The sequence below is a fragment of the Lithobates pipiens genome, unplaced genomic scaffold (assembly GCF_037356315.1).
Source record: "Lithobates pipiens isolate NorthernLeopardFrog02 unplaced genomic scaffold, aLitPip1_a1.2 Scaffold_30, whole genome shotgun sequence".
Lineage (NCBI taxonomy): Eukaryota > Metazoa > Chordata > Amphibia > Anura > Ranidae > Lithobates > Lithobates pipiens.
This window is the reverse complement of record NW_027507791.1, coordinates 141,409,334-141,434,722: the sequence shown is the minus strand read 5'-3', so window position 1 is coordinate 141,434,722 and position 25,389 is coordinate 141,409,334. Positions and strand designations below refer to the sequence as shown.

Here is a 25,389-nt window from a genome sequence, read left to right as displayed (position 1 = left end):
CTTCAGCGGACTTTTTCAGCGTGCAGTCCGGAGTACTAAGAATTTCGGATTTTCCAAAAATCTGTCCGTCGTACTTTGGTTTCAGCGGACAATACGGTCGTCAGTATGCTAGTTCGACGGACTAAGAATGGCGCATGCCCAGAAAGGATTTACACGGCGGAAGGGTGCTTTGCTGTGTCTTGGACTTCCTATTTCTAGTCCCGTCGTACGTGCTGTACACGTCATCGCGCAAGCTTTCGACGGACTGTTTGTGTATCCGTGTGTGGTCAAGTCCGTTCAGTGGAAACTACGACGGATTGTCCGTCGGATTGTATGACGGACTAAGTACACCATACAATCCGCTCTTGTGTACGCGGCATCAGAGACGGATTACTGACTTTAAGGCCCAAGTGTGAGATCTCATCTTGTTTTCTGGAAGAAAGGCTTTTGCTTGGACTGTGTCTAGAATTACGCCCAAGTACTCCAAGCGAAAGGAAATGCTGGAGAGCAGATATTTAAAAGCGGATTACCCAAATGAAAGCTTTAAGTGACTAAATAGTCCCGCGGACGTTTTCAGATAGTTGAAATGGAGATGAGTCATCTAGATATCATGTGACCTAAATGACCTGAGTTCTTAATGTGTCATTAAATAAAACACATCTTCAAAACATTTTTCCTAACAATGCGTGGTGAACATTTGTTAAAAAAAAAAAAAAAAAGATTAGAAGAGTGTAAATGCCTGGTGAACGTGGCAGTGTAGGGTGGTAACGGTGTGCTGGACAATTCACAGTGCTCCGTTTTGCTACTGTGACAGCATATGATCAATTTTCAAACCCTGCTCTTCCTCAATTATCCCCCCCCACTAGCTACCCCAAGTGACAAATCTGCAAGTCACATGAGGGGGCTATAGCATAATGACTGAAAGCAGAGTTCTTCTACAGTTGTCTCATGACAAACTGTTAAAAAAAATCCATCTAAATAGCAATGGCTTTATTTTGAAAAATGACCTTAAAAGTTATAATTGCCAAGTCTCATTAAATCTAAACTTGTTTACATTAAATTGAAGTCCTGTTATAATCTTCTCTGCACCCCATGGGGCACTCCAACAGCCCCAGAACCGTGAGTGACAGTGCATCTACTCCTTCAGTCTTCTGGGGTGGTACCAGAGCCGAGATAGACAGTTTAGCATTTCCTATTTACCAAGTTTATGTTCAGAGGTGTCACGTGGGCCAGATGAAAGGAGGAGAGGATAGGATCTACTTTGCTGTCAAAACACTACTCTGGTGCTGCTCTGCAAGGCTTTAGGAGTGGATGCACTATTAATTACGGTTCTGGAGCCACCCTGCAAGGCTGTAGAGGTGTCCCATAGGGCATAGCTGAGATGATTATAACAGAACTTAGATTTAAAGCGGTAGTAAACTCATTTTGTGAACTTGTGCCTACAGGTAAGCCTATAATAAGGCTTACCTGCAGGTACAGTAAATACCTCCTAAACTTGCGGTGTTTAGGAAATATTTACACTGGATGCAGCCAGTGACATCACCGGTGCATGCGCTCTGAGGGTTTGGCATGCACAGGAGTAACGTCATCACGGCCCCAGGCACTCATACAGCTGGAGCCCGTGAACCCATAAGGAAGATGGAAAATGGAAGCCCTGTGAGCGGTGACAGCACACCGCTGGAGGGTTTCATTCTAAGGTAAGTATTTCATAATGTGCTAGTATGCGATGCAACTATAGGTAAGTATGATTAACCGCTTGGTGCCGGGCGGACGTCCTGGGACGGCCTCGACTTTTCGGGGTTATATCTGAATGATGCCTGAGGCTACAGACATCATTCAGATATCGGCATTTTCAACCGGCCATTCCCTGCACCAAAAGAACGATCATAGCGGCTGTTCTACCGACTCACCGCTTCCATTGGCGAGTCGGACACAGGATCCGCCGGCCCCTGGATAATGATCATAGAGATTTCCGGCGGACCAGATGGTCGTCAGAGTCTCTATGATCGTTCGGAGGCCGGGCGTGATGTTATGACGTCATGCCCGGCCTCTGCATTCAAATAACGGTGCCGCCGCGGCTGGGAAGCCGTGACCTTTTTTTTTTTTTTTGATTTTAGGCTTCCAAGCCTAGAGGTGAGATGTGGGGTCTTATTGACCCCATATCTCACTGTAAATAGGTCAGATCATGCCATATTCCTATTACAAGGGATATTTACATTCCTTGTAATAGGAATAAAAGTAATCAAATTATTATTATTTTTTAAAGTGTCAAACTAAAAAAATTAAATTAAAATTAATAAAAAAAAAAAAAAAAATTTAAAAGCACCCCTGTCCCCGTGAGCTCGTACGCAGAAGCGAACACATACGTAAGTCCCACCCACATATGAAACCGGTGTGCAAACCACACGTGAGGTTTCGCCGCGAACGTTAGAGCGAGAGCAATAATTCTAGCCCTAGACCTCCTCTGTAATGCAAAACATGTAACCAGTAAAAAAATTTAAAGCGTCGCCTATGGGGATTTTTAAAGACCAAAGTTTGGCGCCATTCCACGAGCGCGTGCAATTTTGAAGCGTCACATGTTGGGCATCTATTTACTCGGCGTATCTTCATCTTTCACATTATGCAAAAAAATTGGGCTAAGTTTACTGTTTGTTTGTTTTTTTAAGCATGAAACACGCAAATACCGTGCAAGATAAAAAGTTGCAAAAACCGCCATTGCATTCTCTAGGGTCTTTGCTAAAAAAAACATATATAATGTTTGGGGGTTCTATGTAATTTTCTAGCAAAAAAATTATGAATTTTACATGTAGCAGAGAAATGTCAGAATTGGCCAGGCCCCATATATTACCTAATAAAGGTTTTAACCCCCTGATTGCCCCCTAGTTAACCCTTTCACAAGTGATCACCGTATAACTGTTACGGGTGACGCTGGTTAGTTTGTTTTATAGCAACAGGGCACCCGCCGTTTATTACCTAATAAAAGTTTAACCACCTGATCACCCGGCGGGTGATATAAGTTAGGTTTTAGGGTCAGATAGGGTCTGTGTCATCCCAAGCAGCATCAGGTTAGTGCCAGTACCACTAACACCCACGCACGCAGCATACACATCCCTTACTGGTATAGTATCTGAACGGATCGATATCTGATCTGATCAGATCTATACTAGCGTCCCCAGCAGTTTAGGGTCCCAAAAATGCAGTGTTAGCAGGATCAGCCAAGATACCTGCTAGCACCTGCATTTTGCCACTCCATCCAGCCCAGCCCACCCAAGTGCAGTATCGATCGATCACTGTCACTTACAAAACACTAAACACATAGCTGCAGTGTTCGCAGAGTCAGGCCTGACCCCTGTGATCGCTAACAGTTTTTCAGGTAGCGTTTGTTACATTTGCTGACAGCCTAGGAGCTTTTTTACCTGCGAGTCTCACTAGCGTACCACTAAATTTAGAGCCCAAAATGGCACACTAGGTACACTAGTGAAGAGGCCTACATGTTTCTGAGCATGACAGATAGTGAAGAGGATGTCACTCATCTGTCAGATTCAGGCTCAGAATATGATCCTGTAGACAACACTGGCTCCATGACAGATAGCTCTGAAGACGGAGTTGTGGTCCCTGCCAAGGTCAGGCGTACCAGACACCGATCTTCTTTAGTTGAGGTGCAAGAACCACAGGGCTCTCGTATAGAGCAGAGAAGTACTAGCGCCGCTATTCCTTCTGGTGAACTGGCAAGCACCAGCAGCTTAGTACACCCTGGTCGTACATCCAGCACTACAGTAACACTTGGTGAGTCCCATAAGTGCAGTTCAAGCTGGCGAGGTGGCAAGCACAAGTAGTGTCCTGCTGCCACCAAGAAGAAAAAGACAGGCCCATCGTGCCCATAGTGCCCATCCTGCTGCATTCGCCAATCCTAATTGGGAATCCACCACTTCTGCAGCACCTGTACTTCCCCCCATTCACCTCCCTTGCCAGAGACTGGAGACCGATTACGGTCTCCAAATTTAAGACCTTTCTGGGCCTATCCCTCAACATGGGCATAGTTAAAATGAGTATGTTGCGGTCATATTGGTCCACTGACCCAATGTACCATATGCCTGTGTTCTCTACTTCCATGGCCAGGGCAAGATATGAGCAGATTTTGCGGTTCATGCACTTAAATGACAATGACCTCTGTCGTCCTCGTGGAGACCCTGAATACGATCGGCTCTACAAAATTCGGCCCCTCATAAACCACTTCAACCAATGTTTTGCAGACTTGTTTACTCCCCATCAAGTTGTCTGCATTGATGAGTCCCTGTCATTCAAACAGTACCTTCTCAGCAAGCTTGCCAGATATGGGGTCAAGATGTATAAGCTCTGTGACATGGCCACAGGCTATACAAGTGGTTTTATGGTTTACAAGGGAAAAGATAATCAAGTAGAGCTGACAAACTGCCCTGACTACATAGGAAGCGCTGGCAAGATTGGTGTCACCCTAATTCGCAAAGAGGTACCACTTGTATGTGGACAATTATTACACGAGCGTGCCACTTTTTAGTCACTTGTTTGATCAACAGATTGGAGCATGTGGCACCGTGCAATCTAATTGCCAGGGCTTTCTCCAGCGGCTTGAAGATTCCCATCTTAGGCTGGGGGAGAGAGCATGCATGAAGTGTAATAACTTGCTCGCTATGAAGTGGAAGGATAATAAGAATTTTTCGTTCTTACCTCCCTTCATGCAGACATGATTGACTGGTGTTGTGGAGAAACTCCTCTGTGTCCACGGATATAACCAAAATACGGGAGGGGTGGACCTCAACGACCAGTTGTTGGCACTGTACATGGTTGCCCATAAGGCCAGACATTGGTACAAAAGAGTGTCTGTTTATTTATTTCAATTGGCTTTGCTGAACACTCATGTGCTACACAGAGCTTCAGGACGGCCTAGATCCTTCTTTAAATTCCAGGAAGAGATCGTCAGAGCCCTTCTGTTTCCAGACGGTGCTCCACCTCACCATCCCGAATCAAATGCAGTAAGGCGGCTGCACGACAGGCATTTTCCTTATGTCCTCCCAAGTACCCCTACCCAACGAGCCCCCCAAAGAAAATGTGGTGTCTGTAAAAAGCGCGGATATAGGTGTGACAATCCTGGTCTTTGCATTTGTGAATGTTTTGAGCGTTACCATATATTAGTTAAGTTTTAACATAGGGTACAGCATTGCACAGACTAGGCACACTTTCACAGGGTCTCCCAAGATGCCATTGCATTTTTAGAGACCCAAACTGCTGGAACTGTTACATTTACAAAAAAAAAGTAAAAAATAAAATAAAAATAGTTGTCGTTTTATTGTTCTCTCTCTCTCTCTATTGTTTTGCTCTTTTTTACTGTATTCTATTCTGCAATGTTTCATTGTTATTATGTTTTATCATGTTTTCTTTTCAGGTATGTCATTTTTTTTATACTTTACTGTTTATTGTTAACCATTTCTTTGTTTTCAGGTATGCCATTCAGCTGCAGCACGGATTTATTTATCTTGACAGCAACAGCGCTTGCTCCCACGATCGATAAAACCATGACTCCAGCGCTTTAGGAGGTGATTTCATTATCACAGTTAAAAAAAAAAAAGAGCATATATTCCGAAGCATGGGGGACAGTAGGGGTGGACAAGCAATTTGATCCCAACTTTTGCGAGAGGATGCCCCCATGCTTCAGAATATATATATTTTAGGCACAAATTGCGTTAAAAAATGTTTTATTTTTTACTATTTTTTTTGTATTTGCTTTGCAGATATGGTAAGTCTTAAGCCCAATACACACTATAAGATTTTCTGCTCTTTTTTTTCCTTCAGGTTTACCAAAACCATGTTGTGGAAGGGCCTGTCTGATTGCATACAAATTGAAACTCCTAAGGTTTGACCTCATATTATATGGTTTTGGTAAATCTGAAGGAAAAAATCAGCAGAAAATCTGATAGTGTGTATGGGGCTTTACTGTTATACTGTAATGTTACTTTGTTTTATTGTTAACCATCATTTGCTTAGGAGGTACGCCATTCAGTTGCAGTGCGGATTTATTTATCTTGACAGCGACCACATTTGCTCCCACGATACATAAAGCTGTGACTCCAGTGCTGTAGGAGGTGATTTCACCACCACAGTTAGAAAACAGAGTATATATGCCGAAGCAGGGGGTGGATGAGCGATTTGCTCCTACCCTTTAGGGCGGATGCCCCCATGCTTTGGCATATATAAATGGTGCATGTATACCCATCACTAGAAGTAGGTGGATGAAGGGAGGTATTCTAAAGGTGGGCATACCCACCGATCAATCTTTTCGTTCAGCCCATAGGCTACATGAAAAAAAAAAGATTACAATATATGCCCAACAAGGACCAGCAACATACTGGTATGTTGCTGGACTTTGAGTGGTTATACCAGAACGATGCCTGTGGGTTTAGGTATCATCTTGGTATCATTCTTTTCAGCCAGCGGTCAGCTTTCATGTAAAAGCAATCCTAGTGGCTAATTAGCCTCTAGACTGCTTTTACAAGCAGTGGGAGGGAATGACCCCCTAACCCCCACTCCCACCGTCTTCCATGGTTTTCTCTGGCTCTCCTGTCCCAACAGGGAACCTGAAAATGCAGCCGGTGGTTCCACCAGCTGACCATAGAGCTGATCAGAGACCAGAATGGCTCCAATCATCTTAATGGCCTAAGAAACTGGAAGCTATGACCATTTTATGACTTAGATTTTGCCGGATGTAAACAGCGCCATTGGGAAAGCATTTTATCACACTGATCTTGGTGTGGTCAGATGCTTTGAGGGCAGAGGAGAGATCTAGGGTCTAATAGGGCCCAATTAAAAAAAAAAAAAAAAAAGAGTAACTGTCACTACCTATTGCTATCATAGGGGATATTTACATTCCCTGAGATAACAATAAAAAAAATAAAAAATTAAAAGGAACTGTTTAAAAATAAGATTAAAAAAAAAAAGCACCCAGGCGAACGCAAGCGTTGGTCTGGCATCATATGTAAACAGCAATTGCACTATGCATGCAAGGTATCACCGTGAAGGTCAGATCGAGGACAGTAGGACAGTAATTTTAGTAGTAGACCTCCTCTGTAAATCTAAAGTGGTAACCTGTAAAGGCTTTTAAAAATGTATGTAGTTTGTCACTGATGCACGTTTGTGCGCAATTTTCAAGCAGGTCGTGTTTGGTATCCATGTACTCGGCCTAAGATCATCTTTTTTATTTCATCAAACATTTGGGCAATAGTGTGTTTTAGTGCATCAAAATGAAAAAAAGTGTGTTTTTCCAAAAAAATATGTGATTGAAAAATCGCTGCGCAAATACTGTGTGGGGAAAAAAATGAAACACCCACCATTTTAATCTGTAGGGCCTTTGCTTTAAAAAAAAGATATAATGTTTGGGGGTTCGAAGTAATTTTTTTGCAAATATAGTTTGCACGTTCACCCTGTGCCTGCGTGGGTTTCCTCCGGGTACTCCGGTTTCCTCCTACACTCCAAAGACATGCAGGTAGGTTAACTGGCTTCTGTCCAAAAAATTGGCCCTAGTATATGAATGGGGACCTTGGATTGTGGGCTCCTTGAGGGTAGGGACAAATGTGAGAGTGCAATGTACAGGGATAGGGACAATTGTAGACACTCACTCAGGTTGAACTGGATGGACTGGTGTCTTTATTCAACCTTACTAACTATCTAACAAGTTACGGGAAAATGACACTTTTTTTGCACAAAGTTGTCACTAAATGATATATTGCTCAAACATGCCATCAGCATATGTGAAATTACACCCTAAAATACATTCTGTTGCTTCTCTCGAGTACAGGGATACCACGTGTGAGACTTTCTGGGAGCTTGGCCACATACTGGACTCCAAAAACCAAGCACCGCCTTCAGGCTTTCTAAGGGTGTAAAATTTTGATTTCACTCCTCACTGCCTATCACAGTTTCGGAGGCCATGGAATGGCCAAATGGCACAACCCCCCCCCCCCCCCCCCCCAATTGACCCTATTTTGGAAAGTAGACACCCCAAGCTATTTGCTGAGATGTCCTTGTGGTGCAAGTGTTTCTTCCTCTAAAGCGCCCATTAAACAGACAATGGGATCGTTTGAAAGGTGTAACTGAAATACTTGTGATATTGTAGAAATAACGGGGCACCTCTGAATCATGTGTATAAAGTCTCCAATTATCACATTTTGGACATAGTGGTGAACTTCTCTTACCCTATTTATATTGTTGAACTGGCATCCTATACGCCCTGTGTAATAGGTAGAGATGGGAGAGGTTTTGCGAGGTGGAAACGGTCACCAATGGGGTAGAGGTCAGGCATAAATTCCATGTATTTTGATTGGTGTAGAATATAAATTACAGTAGAGTAACCAATGGAGATAATCCCTTTTTTATCTTTTTCTAACAAAACCCTGTGCATTAGTGTATGGTCTACAGATGTTAATGTAGCTGTGCCAGCCTGAGCTTGTAGTGCATGCCTTACTTGTAGGCATGCGGGGGGGGGGGGGGGGGAGCAAACGCTGATTGTAGATTTAGAGAGAAGATATAAATTGGGATAAAATCTTAGGAACAAAGAACACGAAAGGAGAGATGGGTTCGCTTTAAGAGCATATTAACCCCCCTAGCGGTAATCCCGAGTCTGGCTCGGGGTAGGAATATACTGACAGGAGCGGTAACCCCGAGCCAGACTCGGGATGGCTTCGCTCTATGCAGGGGAGGACACAGGGAGCGTTACTCACCTTGTCCCCTGGATCCAGCGATGTCCTCCGCGCTGTGTGATCGAGCTGTCCTCCGCTCGATTCACAGTGCCGAATGCCGCCAAGCTCCGTTCCCTGTGACGTTACGGCGCACGGGAGCGGAGAACGGCGGTAAATTCAAAAAAGTAAAAACACACTAAACACACACAGCACTGTAATCTTACAGATTACAGTGCTGTATTAAAAAATACACACCCCCTTTGTCCCTAGTGGTCTGTGCAATGCCCTGCATGCACTTTTATATTATAAATACTGTTTTTTTCTGCCTGGAATTTGGAGATTGTCCATAGCAACCAAAAAGTATCAATTTTTCAGTGTTTTAGGATTTTATTACATTATTGAATAATTTTTATTATTCTTTATTATATTATAAACTTTATCATACCCGGGATGTCTGCTAGACTCTGGTTTGAACAGATTTAAGAGCGTTATTCCTAAGAATTACAGGACTACAATATAAAAGCCAGATTTCCGTGCAAAATAATTGTACCGCTTTCAGCACCTAATTCCAGACTGAATCATACCGCCAGGGAGGTTAAATAAGGGCATTAGCCAGTGCAACCCATTGGGTAATATATTTAAAAGAGTGAACAAAAGTCCTGGATGGCTTAATGCCAATGTGAAACTGCATATAAAAGCAAAAGAGAAGGACTTCAAAAAATAAAAAAGTTTGAGGGATCATCTGATGCATTCAAACGTTATAAAGAATGCAACAAGAAATGTAAGGGTGCAATTAGGGCGGCTAAGATAGAACACGAAAGACACATAGCACAGGAGAGCGACAAAAATCCCAAGAAACTCTTTAAGTATGTAAACATTAAAAAAAGGAGGACAGACCATATTGGCCCCATAAAGAATGAAGAAGGACATCTGGTTACAAAGGATGTTGAGATGGCGAAGGTATTGAATTTATTATTCTCCTCAGTCTTCAAGAGAGAATCGGGGGGCTTCAGAAATCAAAACCGCAGTGTTCTTTTGACACATCAAGAAAGCACCCTCATGGCTAACAGAGGACAGAATTAAAATTAGACTTGGGAAACGTAACATTAATAAATCACCGGGACCAGATGGCTTGCACCCAAGGGTACTTAGGGAACTCAGTCAAGCAATTGCCAGACCATTGTTCCTAATTTTTACTGACAGTCTACTGACTGGAATGGTACCAGCAGATTGGAGAAAAGCCAATGTAGCACCAATATTTAAAAAGGGCCCAAAACACATTCCTGGGAATTACAGACCAGTTAGCCTAACATCGTATGCAAGCTCTTGAGGGGATTATAACTGACTATATACAAAATTTTAGTAATGAAAATGGTATCATTAGCAGTAATCAGCATGGATTCATGAAGAATCGTTCTTGCCAAACCAACCTATTAAGCTTCTATGAGAAGGGGAGTTGCCATCTAAGTAAAGGAAGGCCTGTAGACGTGGTGTATCTGGATTTTGCAAAAGCCTTTGACACAGTTCCCCATAAATGTTTACTGTACAAAATAAAGTCTATTGGCAAGGACCATAGGGTGAGTACATGGATTGAAAACTGGTTACAAGGGCAAGTTCAGAGGGTGGTGATAAATGGGGAATACTCGGAATGGTCAGGGGTGGGTAGTGGGGTCCCACAGGGTTCTGTGCTGGGACCAATCCTATTTAATATGTTTATAAAACACCTGGAGGATGGGGTAAACAGTTCAATCTTTGTATTTGTGGACGATACCAAGCTAAGCAGGGCAATAACTTCTCCGCAGGATGCAGAAACCTTGCAAGAAGATCTGAACAAATTAATGGGGCGGGCAACTACATGGCAAATGAGGTTTAATGTAGAAAAATTTAAAATAATGCATTTGGGTGGCAAAAATATGAATGCAATCTGTACACTAGGGGGAGAACCTCTGGGAGACTCAAGGATGGAAAAGGACCAAGGGGTCCTAATAGATGATAGGCTCAGCAATGGCATGCAATGCCAAGCTGCTGCTAACAAAGCAAACAGAATATTGTCAAGCATTAAAAAAGGAATTAACTCCAGGGATAAAGCGATAATTCTCCCACTCTACAAGAATCTGGTCTGGCCGCACCTGGAGTATGCTGTCCGGGTCTGGGCACCAGTCCTCCTGAAGGATGTACTGGAAATGAAGAGAGTACAAAGCAGGGCAACAAAGCTAATAAAGGGTCTGGAGGACATTAGTTATGAAGAAAGGAAGGTTGGAAGCACTGAACTTATTCTCTCTGGTGAAGAGGGGATATGATTTCAATTTACAAATACCATACTGGTGACCCCACAATAGGAATAAAACTTTTTTGCAGAGGGGAGTTTAACAAGACACGTAGCCACTCATTAAAATTTGAAGAAAAGAGGTTTAACCTTAAACTATGTAGAGGGATCTTTACTGTAAGAGTGGCAAGGATGTGGAGTTCCCTTCCACAGGTGGTGGTCTCAGCGGGGGGCATCGATAGTTTAAAAAAACTATTAGATAAGCACCCGAACAACCGCAACATACAGGGATATACGATGTAATACTGACATTAATCACACACATAGGTTGGACTTGATGGACTTGTCTTTTTTCAGCCTCATCTACTATATAACTATGTAACTTGAACACTTAACCATTATATCATTGTGATAGGTAGAGAATACCAGCCTTCTCCCATGTCTGAAACCCCTGCAGCTCCTTATAAGTTGCATTATGCCATAGAGGCACTGGCGTCACTAGGGTTGATGTTACCTTGTGCGGTAAAACATAGTGCCACCCATTCTATTCCATTCTGGCAGCCCAGCATTGGAGCTCGCTAGTGCGCGTTGCAGTGGTCAATAAGGCCTGCAGGCGGTATTAGGGCTAAAGGATAGCAGGTTAGGCAGTTCCTAATGGTTTAGTCCCTAGGATCAGTAATGGAAAATGGCTGACAGGCCCTCCTATCAGACCCAGTGATCTCTCCGGTTGGACGTTCACTCACTCTGGGTTGCCCTGGGTGACTCTGGTCAGTAGCGTAGCACGTCTGTACCCTAGCAGTGGCTCAGTCTCTTGCTCTCTGGTGGTGCTGGGCAGCGTGACTCTCTGGTGGTGCTGGGCAGCGTGGCTCTCTCTCTGGTGGTGCTGGGCAGTGTGTCTCTCTCTCTAGTGTTGCTGGGTAGTGTGGCTCTCTGGTGGTGCTAGGCAATGTGGCTCTCTCTCTGATGGTGCTAGGCAGAGAGTGTGGCGCACTCTCTAGTGATGCTGGGCAGTGTGGCTCTCTCTCTGGTGTTTCTAGGCAGGGTGACGCTCTCTCTGGTGGTGCCGGGCAGTGTGGCTTTCTCTTTGGCTTCCCCCAGTATGGTCCTTTTTTTTTCCGGTCTCTTGTAGCTGCTACAATGTAGCACTCACTCCCTCAGCTTGGTTCTCTCTCTCTCTTCCCCCAGCAGAGTGCATGCTGGGGGCTGTAGCCTGCTCCCTGTGGAGAACAATCAGGCCGCCAATCTTCCAGGACTACATGTCTCGTGGTGACCTCCTAGTTTCTTCTGATTGGCCCTCTGCTGTGGAAAATGGGGAGAGAAGAAAAGTGGGGAGGAAGCTCACTTCTCCTGTGCTGCTGACAGGAGAAAGGGGGAGGGCGAGCAGGGGAAACATTCTGACAGCAGCAGCCTGCCTCTTCCCTGCGTCAAAGCACCTCTAATGCAAGTGCTCTTCAGCTGAGCAGCAGCCCGCTGTCACCACTTTACTTATTGGGGGGGGGGGGGGGGGGGCTCGATAGCACTTACTACACCTGCTTGCTTGTTGGTGTCACCCCTCTGGAGAGTGTCACCTGGGTGTGGTCCCCGCACCACCATAGCGATGCCACTGCATATACAGGTTATAGGGACAATATCCCCATATGTGGAGGGTTTCTAATATGAGTCCATAGAGTATTAAGTAGAATTATCGATGGAAGGGTATGGTCAATATGGGTGAAACCTGCTTCCAAATACGTCAGAGTAGGACCAGGGGCTCCCCATGGCACTAGTAAGTTGCTAATCCCCAGTCCCCTAAATGCTGGATTCGGGATGCTATATATGGTAATAGTGTCTAGAATGCGGTACAGCAAGGCCACCCTGATCTTTACCAAGTTGTAATGTATCTAAGCTGATTCTAGCAGTCTAATTATGCCATATCTCTTGATTCTGAATTTATGCAATAGAGGCACCCGGTTCAGTTGGATATATTGTATAGGATCAGTTGTAATTTGTATGCCCAAATAGCAGAATGAGGAGACTATCTGGATACATGTGGCACAGTCAGGTAAAGGTGCAATTATTGGGTCTAACAGATGTCCTTTTTAATGCATGCTAATAGTCTGCTAGCCTTGTTTGCTGCAGCTTGGCATTGCATGCTATTGCTGAACCTTGCTGACCCACAGATGCTTTTCTATATTCGATTTTTCCAGAGGCTCTCCCCTTGCGAGTAACACGCATTCATATTTTTAGCCCCCAAGTGCATTACTTTACATTTATTAATATTAAACCTCATTTACCATGTAGTTTCCCATCCCTGTAAAGTTGCTACATCTTGTTGTGAAGTTATTACCCTGCTTAGCTTTGTATCATCAGCAAACACCGAGACTGAATATCATTTATGAACACGTTACGAGAATTGGTTCCAGGATACAGCCTTGGGCTACCCCACTTACAAATTCAGTCCATTCAGAGGATACGATATTTATCGTCACCCTTTGGAAGCGCTCCTGTAACCAGTTTTCTATTCAAGTGCATACTGTACACTATTGTCAATGGCAACAGACCTCAATTTGCAAATTAAGCATTTATGGGGTACTGTATCAAATGCTTTGGTGAAATCCAGACACACCACATCCGCAGGTATTCCTCTATCCTAATTACAACTCACCTCCTCATAGAATGTTAAAAGTTGGATCTGCCAAGAACAACCTTTCATAAATCCATGCTGGTTTCTACCACTGATACTATTTTCATAAGAAAATTCTTAAATATATTGCCTTATCGCCCCCTCCAATAGTTCACATACTATTGAGGTTAGGCGGACTAATCTGTAATTTCCAGGTATGTATCACTGCCCTTTTTAAAAAAATATTGGTACCACATTAGCTTTTCTCCAATCCACTGGTACTATTCAAGTCAGTAAGTTTTTCTTAAAAATTTGAAATAACAGTCTGGCTATAACTTGGCTAAGTTCTTTAAGGACTCTTGGGTGTAAGCATCTGGTCCTGGTGATTTATTCATATTAAAGAGGAAGTAAACTCTCTCACTCTGATGCTTCTTTTCATTTAGTCCATTATAATAAGTAATTATCAGACTATAGCCACTGTAATCCAGCCCAAATCGCATATTACTTACTGTTTAAAGAAACTTTAAAAAAAAACTTGTTTCCAGGGGTTAGGCAGGGCCATCTTAAGTATTGGTTTCTGAGTCCACAGTGGAGTGTATTTCCGCCCTTACATTGAGCACTTCCTGTACTGTTAACCAAGCCTCCTTCTCAATCCAACGTTTCTATGGCAACCCTGCTTCCCTGTTCATAGCTTACTTGTTTATTTCATAGTATTTACTTGTGCTAATTTCTAATGTTTGCCTTTGTCAGACTTTTCAGCTTCAGCTGATAAGACTGCAGTAATGGCCAAGTTCAGACTGTATGTGAGGTCACATGGTGTGTAGGAGGAAGCTCTGAGTGATTAGCAGATTTCAGTGTTGTTATTATCTATCTGATAACAGATAGATAAGCACATAGAGAGTGTGCCATAAATCAGGGGAGATCTGGGCATGCTTAGTGACTTCATTCTACAGAACAACAAGGATTACAACAATACTAAGCAAGTAAGGAGATATCTACAAGCAGTGTTCATTAGGGTTTTTTATGCTGATTTACATGGGACAAAGTTGTGGGGGAGGGTTTACAACCACTTTAAGTGTTTCAAGTCTTTTCTGAACACTGGCTTCTGTTAGCCACAAGGGTACATTGCATTTAGTGTTGCTAACAATATTGCCTAGTTTATTATACCCCTCATTTGCCTTTAAAATTTAGAAGATTGTATTTAACCACTTGCCGACCGCACTCCTACGCGAATCGCCATAGCATGTACATGGTCAGTGGCCGCGATGGCTACTTAGGAAGGACAGGACGGGGGATCTGTCAATGTAAACAGACAGATCTCCGTTCTGTCAGGGGAGTAGAGACAGATCATCAGCTCCTAGTACTTAAGAGCAGCAATCGGTCTCCTCCACGAGGCAGTCCCATCCCCCCAGAGTTAGAAACACACTGAGGGAACACATTTAACCCCTTAACCACTTAAGCCCCGGACCAATTGTCAGCCTAAGGACCAGAGGTCTTTTTACAATTTCGCACTGCACTGCTTTAACTGGTAATTGCGCGGTCATGCAATGTTGTACCCAAACGAAATTTGCGTCCTTTTCTTCCCACAAATAGAGCTTTCTTTTGATGGTATTTGATTGCCTCTGCAATTAAAAATTTTTAGGATATAAAAGGAAAAAGAAAACTTTGAAAAAATATATATTTTCTACTTTTTGTTATAAGAAAAATCGAATAAACTCAATTTTAGTCATACATTTAGGCCAAAATGTATTCAGCCACGTCTTTAGTAAAAAAAATGTCAATAAGCGTATATTTATTGGTTTGCACAAAAGTTATAGCATCTACAAACTAGAGTACATTTTCTGGAATTTACACAGCTTTTAATTTATAACTGCCTATCTCATTTCTGGAGGTGCTAAAATGGCAGGGCAGTACAAACCCCCATTTTGGAAAGTAGACACCCCAAGAAAACTGTTGAGGGGCATGTTGAGCCCATTGAATTATTTTTTTTTGTCCCAAGTGATTGAATAATGACACACAAAAAAAAGTTTACAAAAAGTTGTCACTACATGATATATTGCTCACAGATGCCATAGTTATATGTGGAATTGCACCCCAAAATATATTCTGCTGCTTCTCCTGAGTTCGGGGATACCACATGTGTGGGACTTTTTGGGAGTCTAGCTGCGTACGGCACCCTGAAAACCAACCACTGCCTTCAGGATTTCTAAGGGTGCAACTTTTTTATTTCACTCCTCACTACCTATCACAGTTTTGAAGGCCATAAAATGCCACAAACCCCCCCTCCCCCCCCCCCCAAAATGACCCCATTTTGGAAAGTAGACACCCCAAGCTATTTACTGAGAGGCATGTTGAGTCCATAAAATATTTTATACTTTGCCACAAGTTGCGGGAATATTACAAACTTTTTTTTTTTTGCACAAAGTTGTCACTAAATGATATATTGCTCACACATGCTATGGGCATATGTGAAATTACACCCCAAAATAAATTCTGCTGCTTCTCCTGAGTATGGGGATACCACATGTGGGGGACTTTTTGGGAACCTAGCCACTTAGGGGCCCCCGAAATCCAAGCACTGCCTTCAGGATTTAAATATAAAACGCTACCAAAAAAAAACCTGTTAGCGATCGCAGGGATAAGGCCTGACTCTGCAAACGCTGCAGTTATGAAGTTTAGTGTTTTGTAAGTGACAGTGATCAATCGATACTGCACTTGGGTGGGCTGGGCGGAGGGGCAAAACGCTATCTGGGCTGATCCCACTAACAATGCGTTTTTTTGGAACCCTAAACTGCTGGGGACGCTAGTATAGATCTGATCAGATCAGATATTGATCTGTTCAGATACTATACCACTACGGGAGGTGTATGCTTTGCGCGTGGGTGTTAGCGGTACTGGCACTAACCTAGTGCTGCCTGGGGCGACGCAGACCCTATTTGATCTTAAAACCTAATTGATATCACCCGCCGGGTGATCAGGGGGTTAAACCTTTATTGGGTAATATATGGTGGGTGCCCTGTTGCTATAAAAAGCAAAACTAACTAACCAGCGCCACCCGTAAAACTTATACGGTGATCACTGGTGAAAGAGTTAACTAGGGGCAATCAGGGGGGTTAAAACCTTTATTAGGTAGTATATGGGGGTCCCTGACGCTATATATAAAAACCTGACGGGGAACCTAAATAACTAACTGGCTAACCAGCATCACCAGTGACACTTATACGGTGATCGCTGGTGAAAGGGTTAACTCTAGGGGCAATCAGGGGGTTAAAATCTTTATTAGGTAGTATATGGGGGTACCTAATGCTATAAAAACCTGGCGGTGAACCTAAAAAATAACTAGCTACCTAGCGGCACCAGTGACACTAATGCAGCGATCAGAAAAACGATTGCTTAGTGACACTGGCAAAAGGGGGTGAAAGGGTTACCTGGGGGCAATCAGGGGGTTAAAACCTTTATTAGGTAGTATATGGGGGTCCCCGACGCTATATAAAAACCTGATGGGGAACCTAAATAACTAACCAGCGTCACCAGTGACACTTATACGCTTATACGATCACCGTATAAGTGTCACTGGTGAAAGGGTTAACTCTAGGGGCAATCAGTGGGTTAAAACATTTATTGGGTAGTATATGGGGGTACCTAATGCTATAAAAACCGGGCGGTGAACCTAAAAAATAGCTAGCTACCTAGCGGCACCAGTGACACTAATGCAGTGATCAGAAAAACGATTGCTTAGTGACACTGGCAAAAAGGGGGTGAAAGGGTAAACTCTAGGGGCAATCAGGGGGTTAAACTTTTATTAAGGGGGGTAGGGGGCTACCCTGGACCCAACACTAACTGCCCTGACAGTTTTTACACTAAATGATCACTGCAATCAGTGACACTGTGACTGGGGGGGGGGGGGTGACAGTGTGCCTATGTGTACCTACAGGTCAGTGTAGTGTTGGTGTACACTTACTATGTCTTCTCTCCTCGCAGTCCGGTCAAAAAGACCGCCCCGAGGAGAGTGACATCACTTCCTCCTGCCTGTGTTTACACTACACAGGCAGGGGAAGCTTCTCATTCGCCAGGAGCGATCGAGAGGGGATGGCCAGAAACCAACGGCCATCCCCTCATCCCGGATCGCTCCCGAAGCGAAATGGACTGCCGCAGCCAGCGGGAGGGGGTCTGATCGGACCCCCACCCGCTGGAAGGCAGGCACGTACGGGTACGTGATTGTGCCCGTCCGTGCCATTCTGCCGACGTATATTTACATGCGGCGGTCCTTAAGTGGTTAATCGCCCCCTGGTGTTAACCCCTTCCCTGCCAGTGACATTTATACAGTAATCAAAAGTCAATGATGCCAAAATAGTGTCAAAAGTATCTGATCTGTCCGCCGCAATGTCGTAGTCCCAATAAAAATAGCAGATCGCTGTCATTACTAGTAAAAAAGAAAAATAGTAATAAAAATACCTAAAATCTATCCCCTACTTCGTAGAAGCTATAACTTTTGCGCATATCAATATACGCTTATTGCTTAAACCGAGGAAGAAATTCGTTTTTTAGTAGTTTTTGGGGATATTTATTAAAGCAAAAAGTAAAAAATTGCTTTTTTTGAAAAAATTGTGGGTCTTTTTTCATTTATAGCACAAAAAATTTAAACCAAAGAGGTGATCAAATACCACCAAATGAAAGCTCTATTTGTGGGAAAAAAACAATGGTAACCTTTGGCCTTTTTAAAAGACAGTTTTTTTTATTGTTAATAGGTCTTTCTATGCTAATATTTAATATCATGAATATAGTATGGTTAGGCCACTTGTTGCGTGCCTGAAATAGAGCTAGTAGGGTCCTGCTCCAGTGCAAGAGAAGCGTCACCACTCTGAACGATTTGAGGGTATTTGCAGGCCTTGACAGAGCAAATGTTTGTCTGAGGTTCTGCGGCATTTCCCATGTGCCTGGTTTTCACTCCTGCCTTCAGTGAGGGTATTCCCCTGTGGGGTACTCAGATTAGAGAGGGAAATGGAGTGATCACATCTTTGAAGGTGTACACATCAACCCTGGTGTCAATCATCCTGTAGCAAAGTCATGTGGCAAAAGGGCAGTAGGAAGCACCTGGGTACCTTCTAAATGCTCTAGCTAGTGGTGGTAAACTGTGTGACCTGTGGAATGATGTACCATTTTTAGTCATCCACCTGAGACTAAGCTCTGAATGGTGAAATTTTGGTGTCATGTTTGAAAATGTATTACTGTACAAGTGAATAGTTTCACACATTCATGGTTTCCTGAAAGTTTGAACATATTAACAAAATCCTATTCATAATATACCTAATCAGTGAATAGCAAGTTATAGAGATATTCACACTTGCTATGGGGCTACAGTAACAGTCCAATATACAGGGTGACCCTATCTTACCGGTCCATGTCGCTGGTCCCTATATGGGGGTCCAGTCTTTGCCCGTCATGGTGGGCATACCCCCAGAGGGGTATTCAGGGACTGGGTTCCATAGGGATGGGCCATGGCCGTGAATCTGTATAGCACCCTGCAGCTACCCACACACGTTGCATCAAGTGTCGAGGTGTGCACCCAAGTAGGATCCAGTGCCTGAAGCAATATTAAAGGCTGTCTTATAGTGTGGGATCAAGGTACAGCTCCCCAGGTTTTACTAAGGTTCTGCGAGTCTTACTGCAGTATATGCAATCAGACCACTCTGATATTCAGATCCACGTCAGAGCAATAGCTGTTGCCTGAGCCTTCAGAAACCTGGTCCTTTTGCCAGGAGGTCAATTATTATATATTTCACATTTAGCTAATTGGCCAAGAACATAAAGAAAAATATATACAAAATGGGTTTATTTTTAATCTGGTTTGATGGGTCATAAATCTGGATATATGATTTCAATCATTTTTATTCAAATATGCTTTCTACAGCGGATCCTCAGTTCTACCCAATGTATTAGTTATGTTCAAATTCACCCTGATTTTGCCACAATAAAGAGTCACTGTAATTTATCCTTTTCATTAATAAATAGGTTTTCAAAAAATAATGTGAAATCTCTCCCACAAAGTGCTATCAAAATATGGAGGAATAGTATAAAATATAAATCAAACAATAAAGGAAAAAAATACCTTTTCAGAGCTGTAATGTAGCACTATTAGCACATATGTTGAGAAAATACCTGTCATGAAAAGCTGTGACATTGAACAGAAATTTCATGTGTACCATGCTCCTGGAAGAAGCAAGGGTGTCCAGGCTTCACTTCTGCATGAATTAAGAAGATGCTTGCTAGGTCCTCCTTAAGAAGAGTTGTGGATAAGTGAACTACCAGCCCATTCTTTTTTATTTCCATCTTTTTTGGTTTATGATAATCTTTAATCCGGTCCTAGGGTGACAGTTCTCACTCACTGCATTGTATTTATGGAGGAGCGGCATTGTCACCCTAGGACAGGAAGGGGCATGAGACTACAGAACACCCGCCCCCCCCCCCCCATCATCATCTCTATAACATGATGTTTAGTCTGCAGTCCACAGAGAGAACTCAGGAAGGGTCTGATATCATTGCTAGGATTTAAACACATTTTAATAAACACCCATATGTAAATATATGGCCTCTTCAGCACACCAATGTATTTTATGATTTTAAAAAGCTAAGAGGCATTACATGCTGGAACCCATAGAGCACAGGATAGTACTTCCTGTGTGCTTGTTCCTCCACAGAACTCTGGATAGCTGTAAAAAAAAAAAACATAGACTGGCACACAGTACCACAACTTGTGGGAAGTGTCAAATATAATATCTTGGAAGGGTTTTTAGTTTTTAACCTATAAATTATATAGAAATTGGGATTAAAAGTGCCATTTTTGTTTTTGCAAATGACACCATGTATGATGTAGTGGAAAAACATCCTTACAGGATGTCTCCAACTTACAAGCTAAACTCAGTGAACTATTTAATTGGTCAACTATGTTGCAAATGAGGTTTAATGTTGATAAATGTAAAGTTACACACTTGGGGGGCTAAAAACATGCATGCATCATACATTCTAGAAAGAGAACAGCTGGAAGAGTCAATGGTTGAGAAGGATTTGGGTGTTCTGGTAGATCATAGACTTAATAATAGCATGCAATACCAAACAGCAGTTTATAAAGCTAGCAGAATCATTTCTTGTAATAAAAGAGGTATGGACTCCAGGGGGAAAGACATAATTTTACAATTGTACAAAGCATTAGTAAGACCTCATCTGAAATATTCAGTTCCTTTTATGGCACCAGTTCACAAAATGGATATAGAACTAGAGAATGGGCAGAGAAGAGCAACCAAACTGATAAGAGGCATGGAGGAGCTCAGGAAAAGGGTATCTGAATTTAAGTTATTCTCTCAAGATTAGGCGATTAACCTCCCTGGCGGTATGATTCAGTCTGGATTTAGGTGCTGAAAGCGGTACAATTATTTTGCATGGAAATCTGGCTTTTATTTTGTAGTCCTGTAATTCTTAGGAATAACGCTCTTAAATCTGTTCAAACCAGAGTCTAGCAGACATCCCGGGTATGATAAAGTTTATAATATAATAAAGAATAATAAAAATTATTCAATAATGTAATAAAATCCTAAAACACTGAAAAATTGATACTTTTTGGTTGCTATGGACAATCTCCAAATTCCAGGCAGAAGAAAACAGCATTTATAATATAAAAGTGCATGCAGGGCATTGCACAGATCACTAGGGACAAAGGGGGTGTGTATTTTTTAATACAGCACTGTAATCTGTAAGATTACAGTGCTGTGTGTGTTTTGTGTACTTTTACTTTTTTGAATTTGCCGCCGTTCTTAGCTCCCGTGTGCCGTAACTTCGCAGGGAACGGAGCTCGGCGGCATTTGGCACTGTGAATCGAGCGGATGACAGCTCGATCACACAGCATGGGGGACATCGCTGGATCCAGGGGACAAGGTAAGTAAGTCTCACTGCGTCCTCCCCGGCATCGAGCAAAACCATCCCGAGTCTGGCTCGGGGTTACCACTCCTATCAGTAAATTCCTAACCCGAGCCAGACTCGGGATTACCGCTAGGGGGGTTAACGGGATTATTATTTTTTTAAACAAAGAAAAAAAGATGTATGCCTTCCTAAATGTTAAGATACAGTTATATTTTCTGCATTTAGGAAGGCATCCAGGTTTTTTTTATTTATTTTTTATTTATTTTAAACACCTGACTTCATTTGTGGAGTTTCTTTGGGGAGGCAGCAGCCAACCCTACACCTAAGCACGGAATTCCAATTATTTATGGATAATTTTTTGTTAGGGTTTTTTGCCTTCCTCTGGATCAACTGTGAGTAAAGGATTGTGTATGTAAAGGTTTTTCGGGTTTTGATTTTTTGCTGTTGGTTAAACTAGGTGGACTTTTGTCTTTTTTCAACCAAACTATGTAACTATTGCCACCATTAGTGTGTAGGGGAGGTCCATTTATTATGCCAATTTACTAATGTAAAAAAAGTATACGTTTGACTTTAATTTACTATGTCAGTACAAAGAGCAGGGGAAATGTGTACAGTGCAATAACCCATAACAGTCAATCTGAATTCCCTTTATGATTTCTATTTAGCGGTTATGGGTTACTGCTCTTTGCACTACTGCTAACAATGCCCAAATAATAAGCCTTTACACATTTTATAAATGAGAGTTTTAAAGGAAACAAACACTTACTCTCATCAATGGCAGACTTGTTCTCGGCATGGCTTTCAATATCCTTAGAGAACCACTCATTGAATTCGTCATGGGAGTCAAACAGTGTAGGCATGATAAAGTGCAGCAGTGCCCATAGCTAGAAAAAAATAATACAAGTTTACCAATGTTCAGGGATTTTCTTTAAAGCATCAGTTAAAACATTAATACTATTGCTATTAAGGAAAATTTCAGCTTAACCAAAACTATATAAACAAGTCTTGTAACATGTCATTACAGCAACTAATATATATATATATGAACTACCCACCTATGCTTCAAAAGTTAATCTTGCTTTTGACCCAATGGGCACCCTTGCTGACCTCTTGGCTAGGGAGAGTGGCTGTAGTAAAAAGGACCTCACTACCACAAAACTTGTTTGTCTTCCATGTACTACTGGTCACAGTCCCTGAACATTTTTGTCAGGCTCTCTGGAAGCATATACTGTATTCCACTATGTTTGGGGTCCTTAAAACCTAGGTTACCAAAGGCCACTTTATGTTTCCCAAGAGTATGTGGTGCTCTAGACCTCCCTAATTTATTGAATTATTACCAGGCTTCCCAATTAGCCCAAATACTAAGTATCACCCTACCTGGGTTGGTTTCAAAGTGGAAGACTTTGACCCCCTCTCCATAGATAATATTTAATGGCTTAAACCATCTGATCGTAGTGGGCTATCAAACCCTATTTCACTCCAGGACTTATGAATATAGAATTAATTTATCCTTATTATCCTTTATTCGATATCCATTATTTTATATTTGTTTTATCCAGTCGTGGACATCCATGGACCAACTTGCTTCCTTTGGAAATATTTGGTAAACATGTTTTCATTCACTGGCATCATAGCTAGGTTATACTCCCACATTATCAACAAGCTACAGAACCGCAATTCCCAAAAAGTTGGGATGTTGTATAAAAATCAGCATAAAAAAAGAATGCAATGATTTTAACATCTTATAAACCTGTGCTCTATTTGCAACAGAATATAGAAAACATTTCAAATGTTTAAACTGAGATGATGTACCATTTTAATAAAAAAGGTAATTTGGAAATTGACGGAAGCAAATCATTTCAAAAAAGTTAGGACAGGGCAACAAAAAGTTGGCAAATTATGACCCCAATGCTAAAAAAAAGTTCAGACAGAACCATGTTTACCACGGTGTAGCACCCCCCCCCCCCTCTTTTTTTACCAACACTCCGTAAACGTCTGGGAACTGAGAAGACCAGTTGCTGGAGTTTTGGGAGAGGAATATTGTCTCAGTCTTGCCTGAGCATATACTGCTCTAAAACCTGGATACACAGTATCTTTCAGCATCAATGATGCCTTTCCAGATGTGCAAGCTGTCCATTTCATATTCACTAATGCACCGCCATACCATCAGAGTGACTGACTGGCACTAAGTCCCCAAGCGCCTTAATGAGTTTGTCCCTACTTTTTCGCTCACCTGTTATAGAGGATGTTGTGGGGAGGGGTTTCTTGTTCTGTTTACACTACTGAATTGAGTAAATATGCACTGTTGTCTCTATTGTTTTTATACCACAGTATTATTTATAAAGCAATTATTTATAAAGCAATTGATTGTTGTAATTATTTCAAATGCTGTATCATCTGCGTTATGGCAAATAAAAACCTTAGAACCAGAAAAGATGCCAATAGTAGTATCAAAAATCCAGGAAAATGTTTAAACATGTATATAAACATGTAATGTATCCAGTAAAAATAGACAGATATACTATATTTTTAAACCTAACATACAAGTTTAATATACCTAGTACATACAGTCAGGTCCATAAATATTGGGGCATTGACACAATTCTAATCTTTTTGGCCCTATACACCACCACAATGGATTTGAAATGAAACGAACAAGATGTGCTTTAACTGCAGACTTTCAGCTTTAATTTGAGAATATTTAAATCCAAATCAGGTGAATGATGTAGGAATTACAACAGTTTGTATATGTGCCTCCCACTTTTTAAGGGACCAAAATTAATGGGACAATTGGCTGCTCAGCTGTTCCATGGCCAGGTGTATGTTATTCCCTTATTATTCCATTTACAAGGAGCAGATAAAAGGTCCAGAGTTCATTTCAAGTGCGCTATTTGCATTTGGAATCTGTTTCCGTCAACTGTCAATATGAGATCGAAAGAGCTGTCACTATCAGTGAAGCAAGCCATCATTAGGCTGAAAAAACAAAACAAACCCATCAGAGATATAGCAAAAACATTAGGTGTGACCAAATCAACTGTTTGGAACATTCTTAAAAAGAAAGAACGCACCGGTGAGCTCAGCAACACCAAAAGACCCGGAAGACCAGGGAAAAAAAAATGTGGTGGATGACCGAAGAATTCTTTCCTTGGTGAAGAAAATACCCTTTACAACAGTCGGCCAGATCAAGAACACTCTCGAGATGGTAAGTGTATGTGTGTCAAAGTCAACATTCAAAAGAAGACCTCACCAGAGTGAATACAGAGGGTTCACCACACCCATTGGTGAGCCTCAAAAACAGGAAGGCCAGATTAGAGTTTGCCAAACAACATCTAAATAAGCCTTCACTGTTCTGGAATAACATCCTATGGACAGATGAGACCAAGATCAACTTGTGCCAGAGTGATGGGAAGAGAAGTGTATGGAGAAGGAAAGGAACTGCTCATGATCCAAAGCATACCACCATATCATCAGTGAAGCATGGTTGTGGTAGTGTCATGGCGTGGGCATGTATGGCTGCCAATGGAACTGATTTTCTTGTATTTATTGATGATGTGACTGCTGACAAAAGCAGCAGGATGAATTCTGAAGTGTTTCAGGCAATATTATCTGCTCAAATTCAGCAAAATGCTTCAGAACTCATTGGACGGCGCTTCACAGTGCAGATGGACAATGACAAGAAGCATACTGCAAAATCAACCAAAGAGTTTTTTTAAGGGAAACAAGTGAAATGTTATACAAAGTCAATCCCCTGTCCTGAATCCGATTGAGTATGTATTTCACTTGTTGAAGACAAAACTGAAGGGAAAATGCCCCAAGAACAAGCAGGAACTGAAGACAGTTGCAGTAGAGGCTTGGCAGAGCATCACCAGGGATAAACCCAGCATATGGCGATGTCTATGAATTCCAGACCTCAGGCTGTA

The 25,389-nt window shown here is 42.2% G+C and overlaps 1 protein-coding gene across 2 annotated transcripts in view; it reads right to left on the bottom strand.

The window, feature by feature from the left end:
- The window catches only part of INO80 (INO80 complex ATPase subunit), a 392,097-nt gene that overhangs the window by 127,491 nt on the left and 239,217 nt on the right, over positions 1-25,389 (bottom strand). For both annotated transcript variants that reach the window (XM_077464921.1, XM_077464922.1), the window contains exon 18: positions 22,236-22,353. In XM_077464921.1, the coding sequence (XP_077321047.1) occupies positions 22,236-22,353 (118 nt within the window). The remainder of the gene's footprint in view (positions 1-22,235; positions 22,354-25,389) is intronic.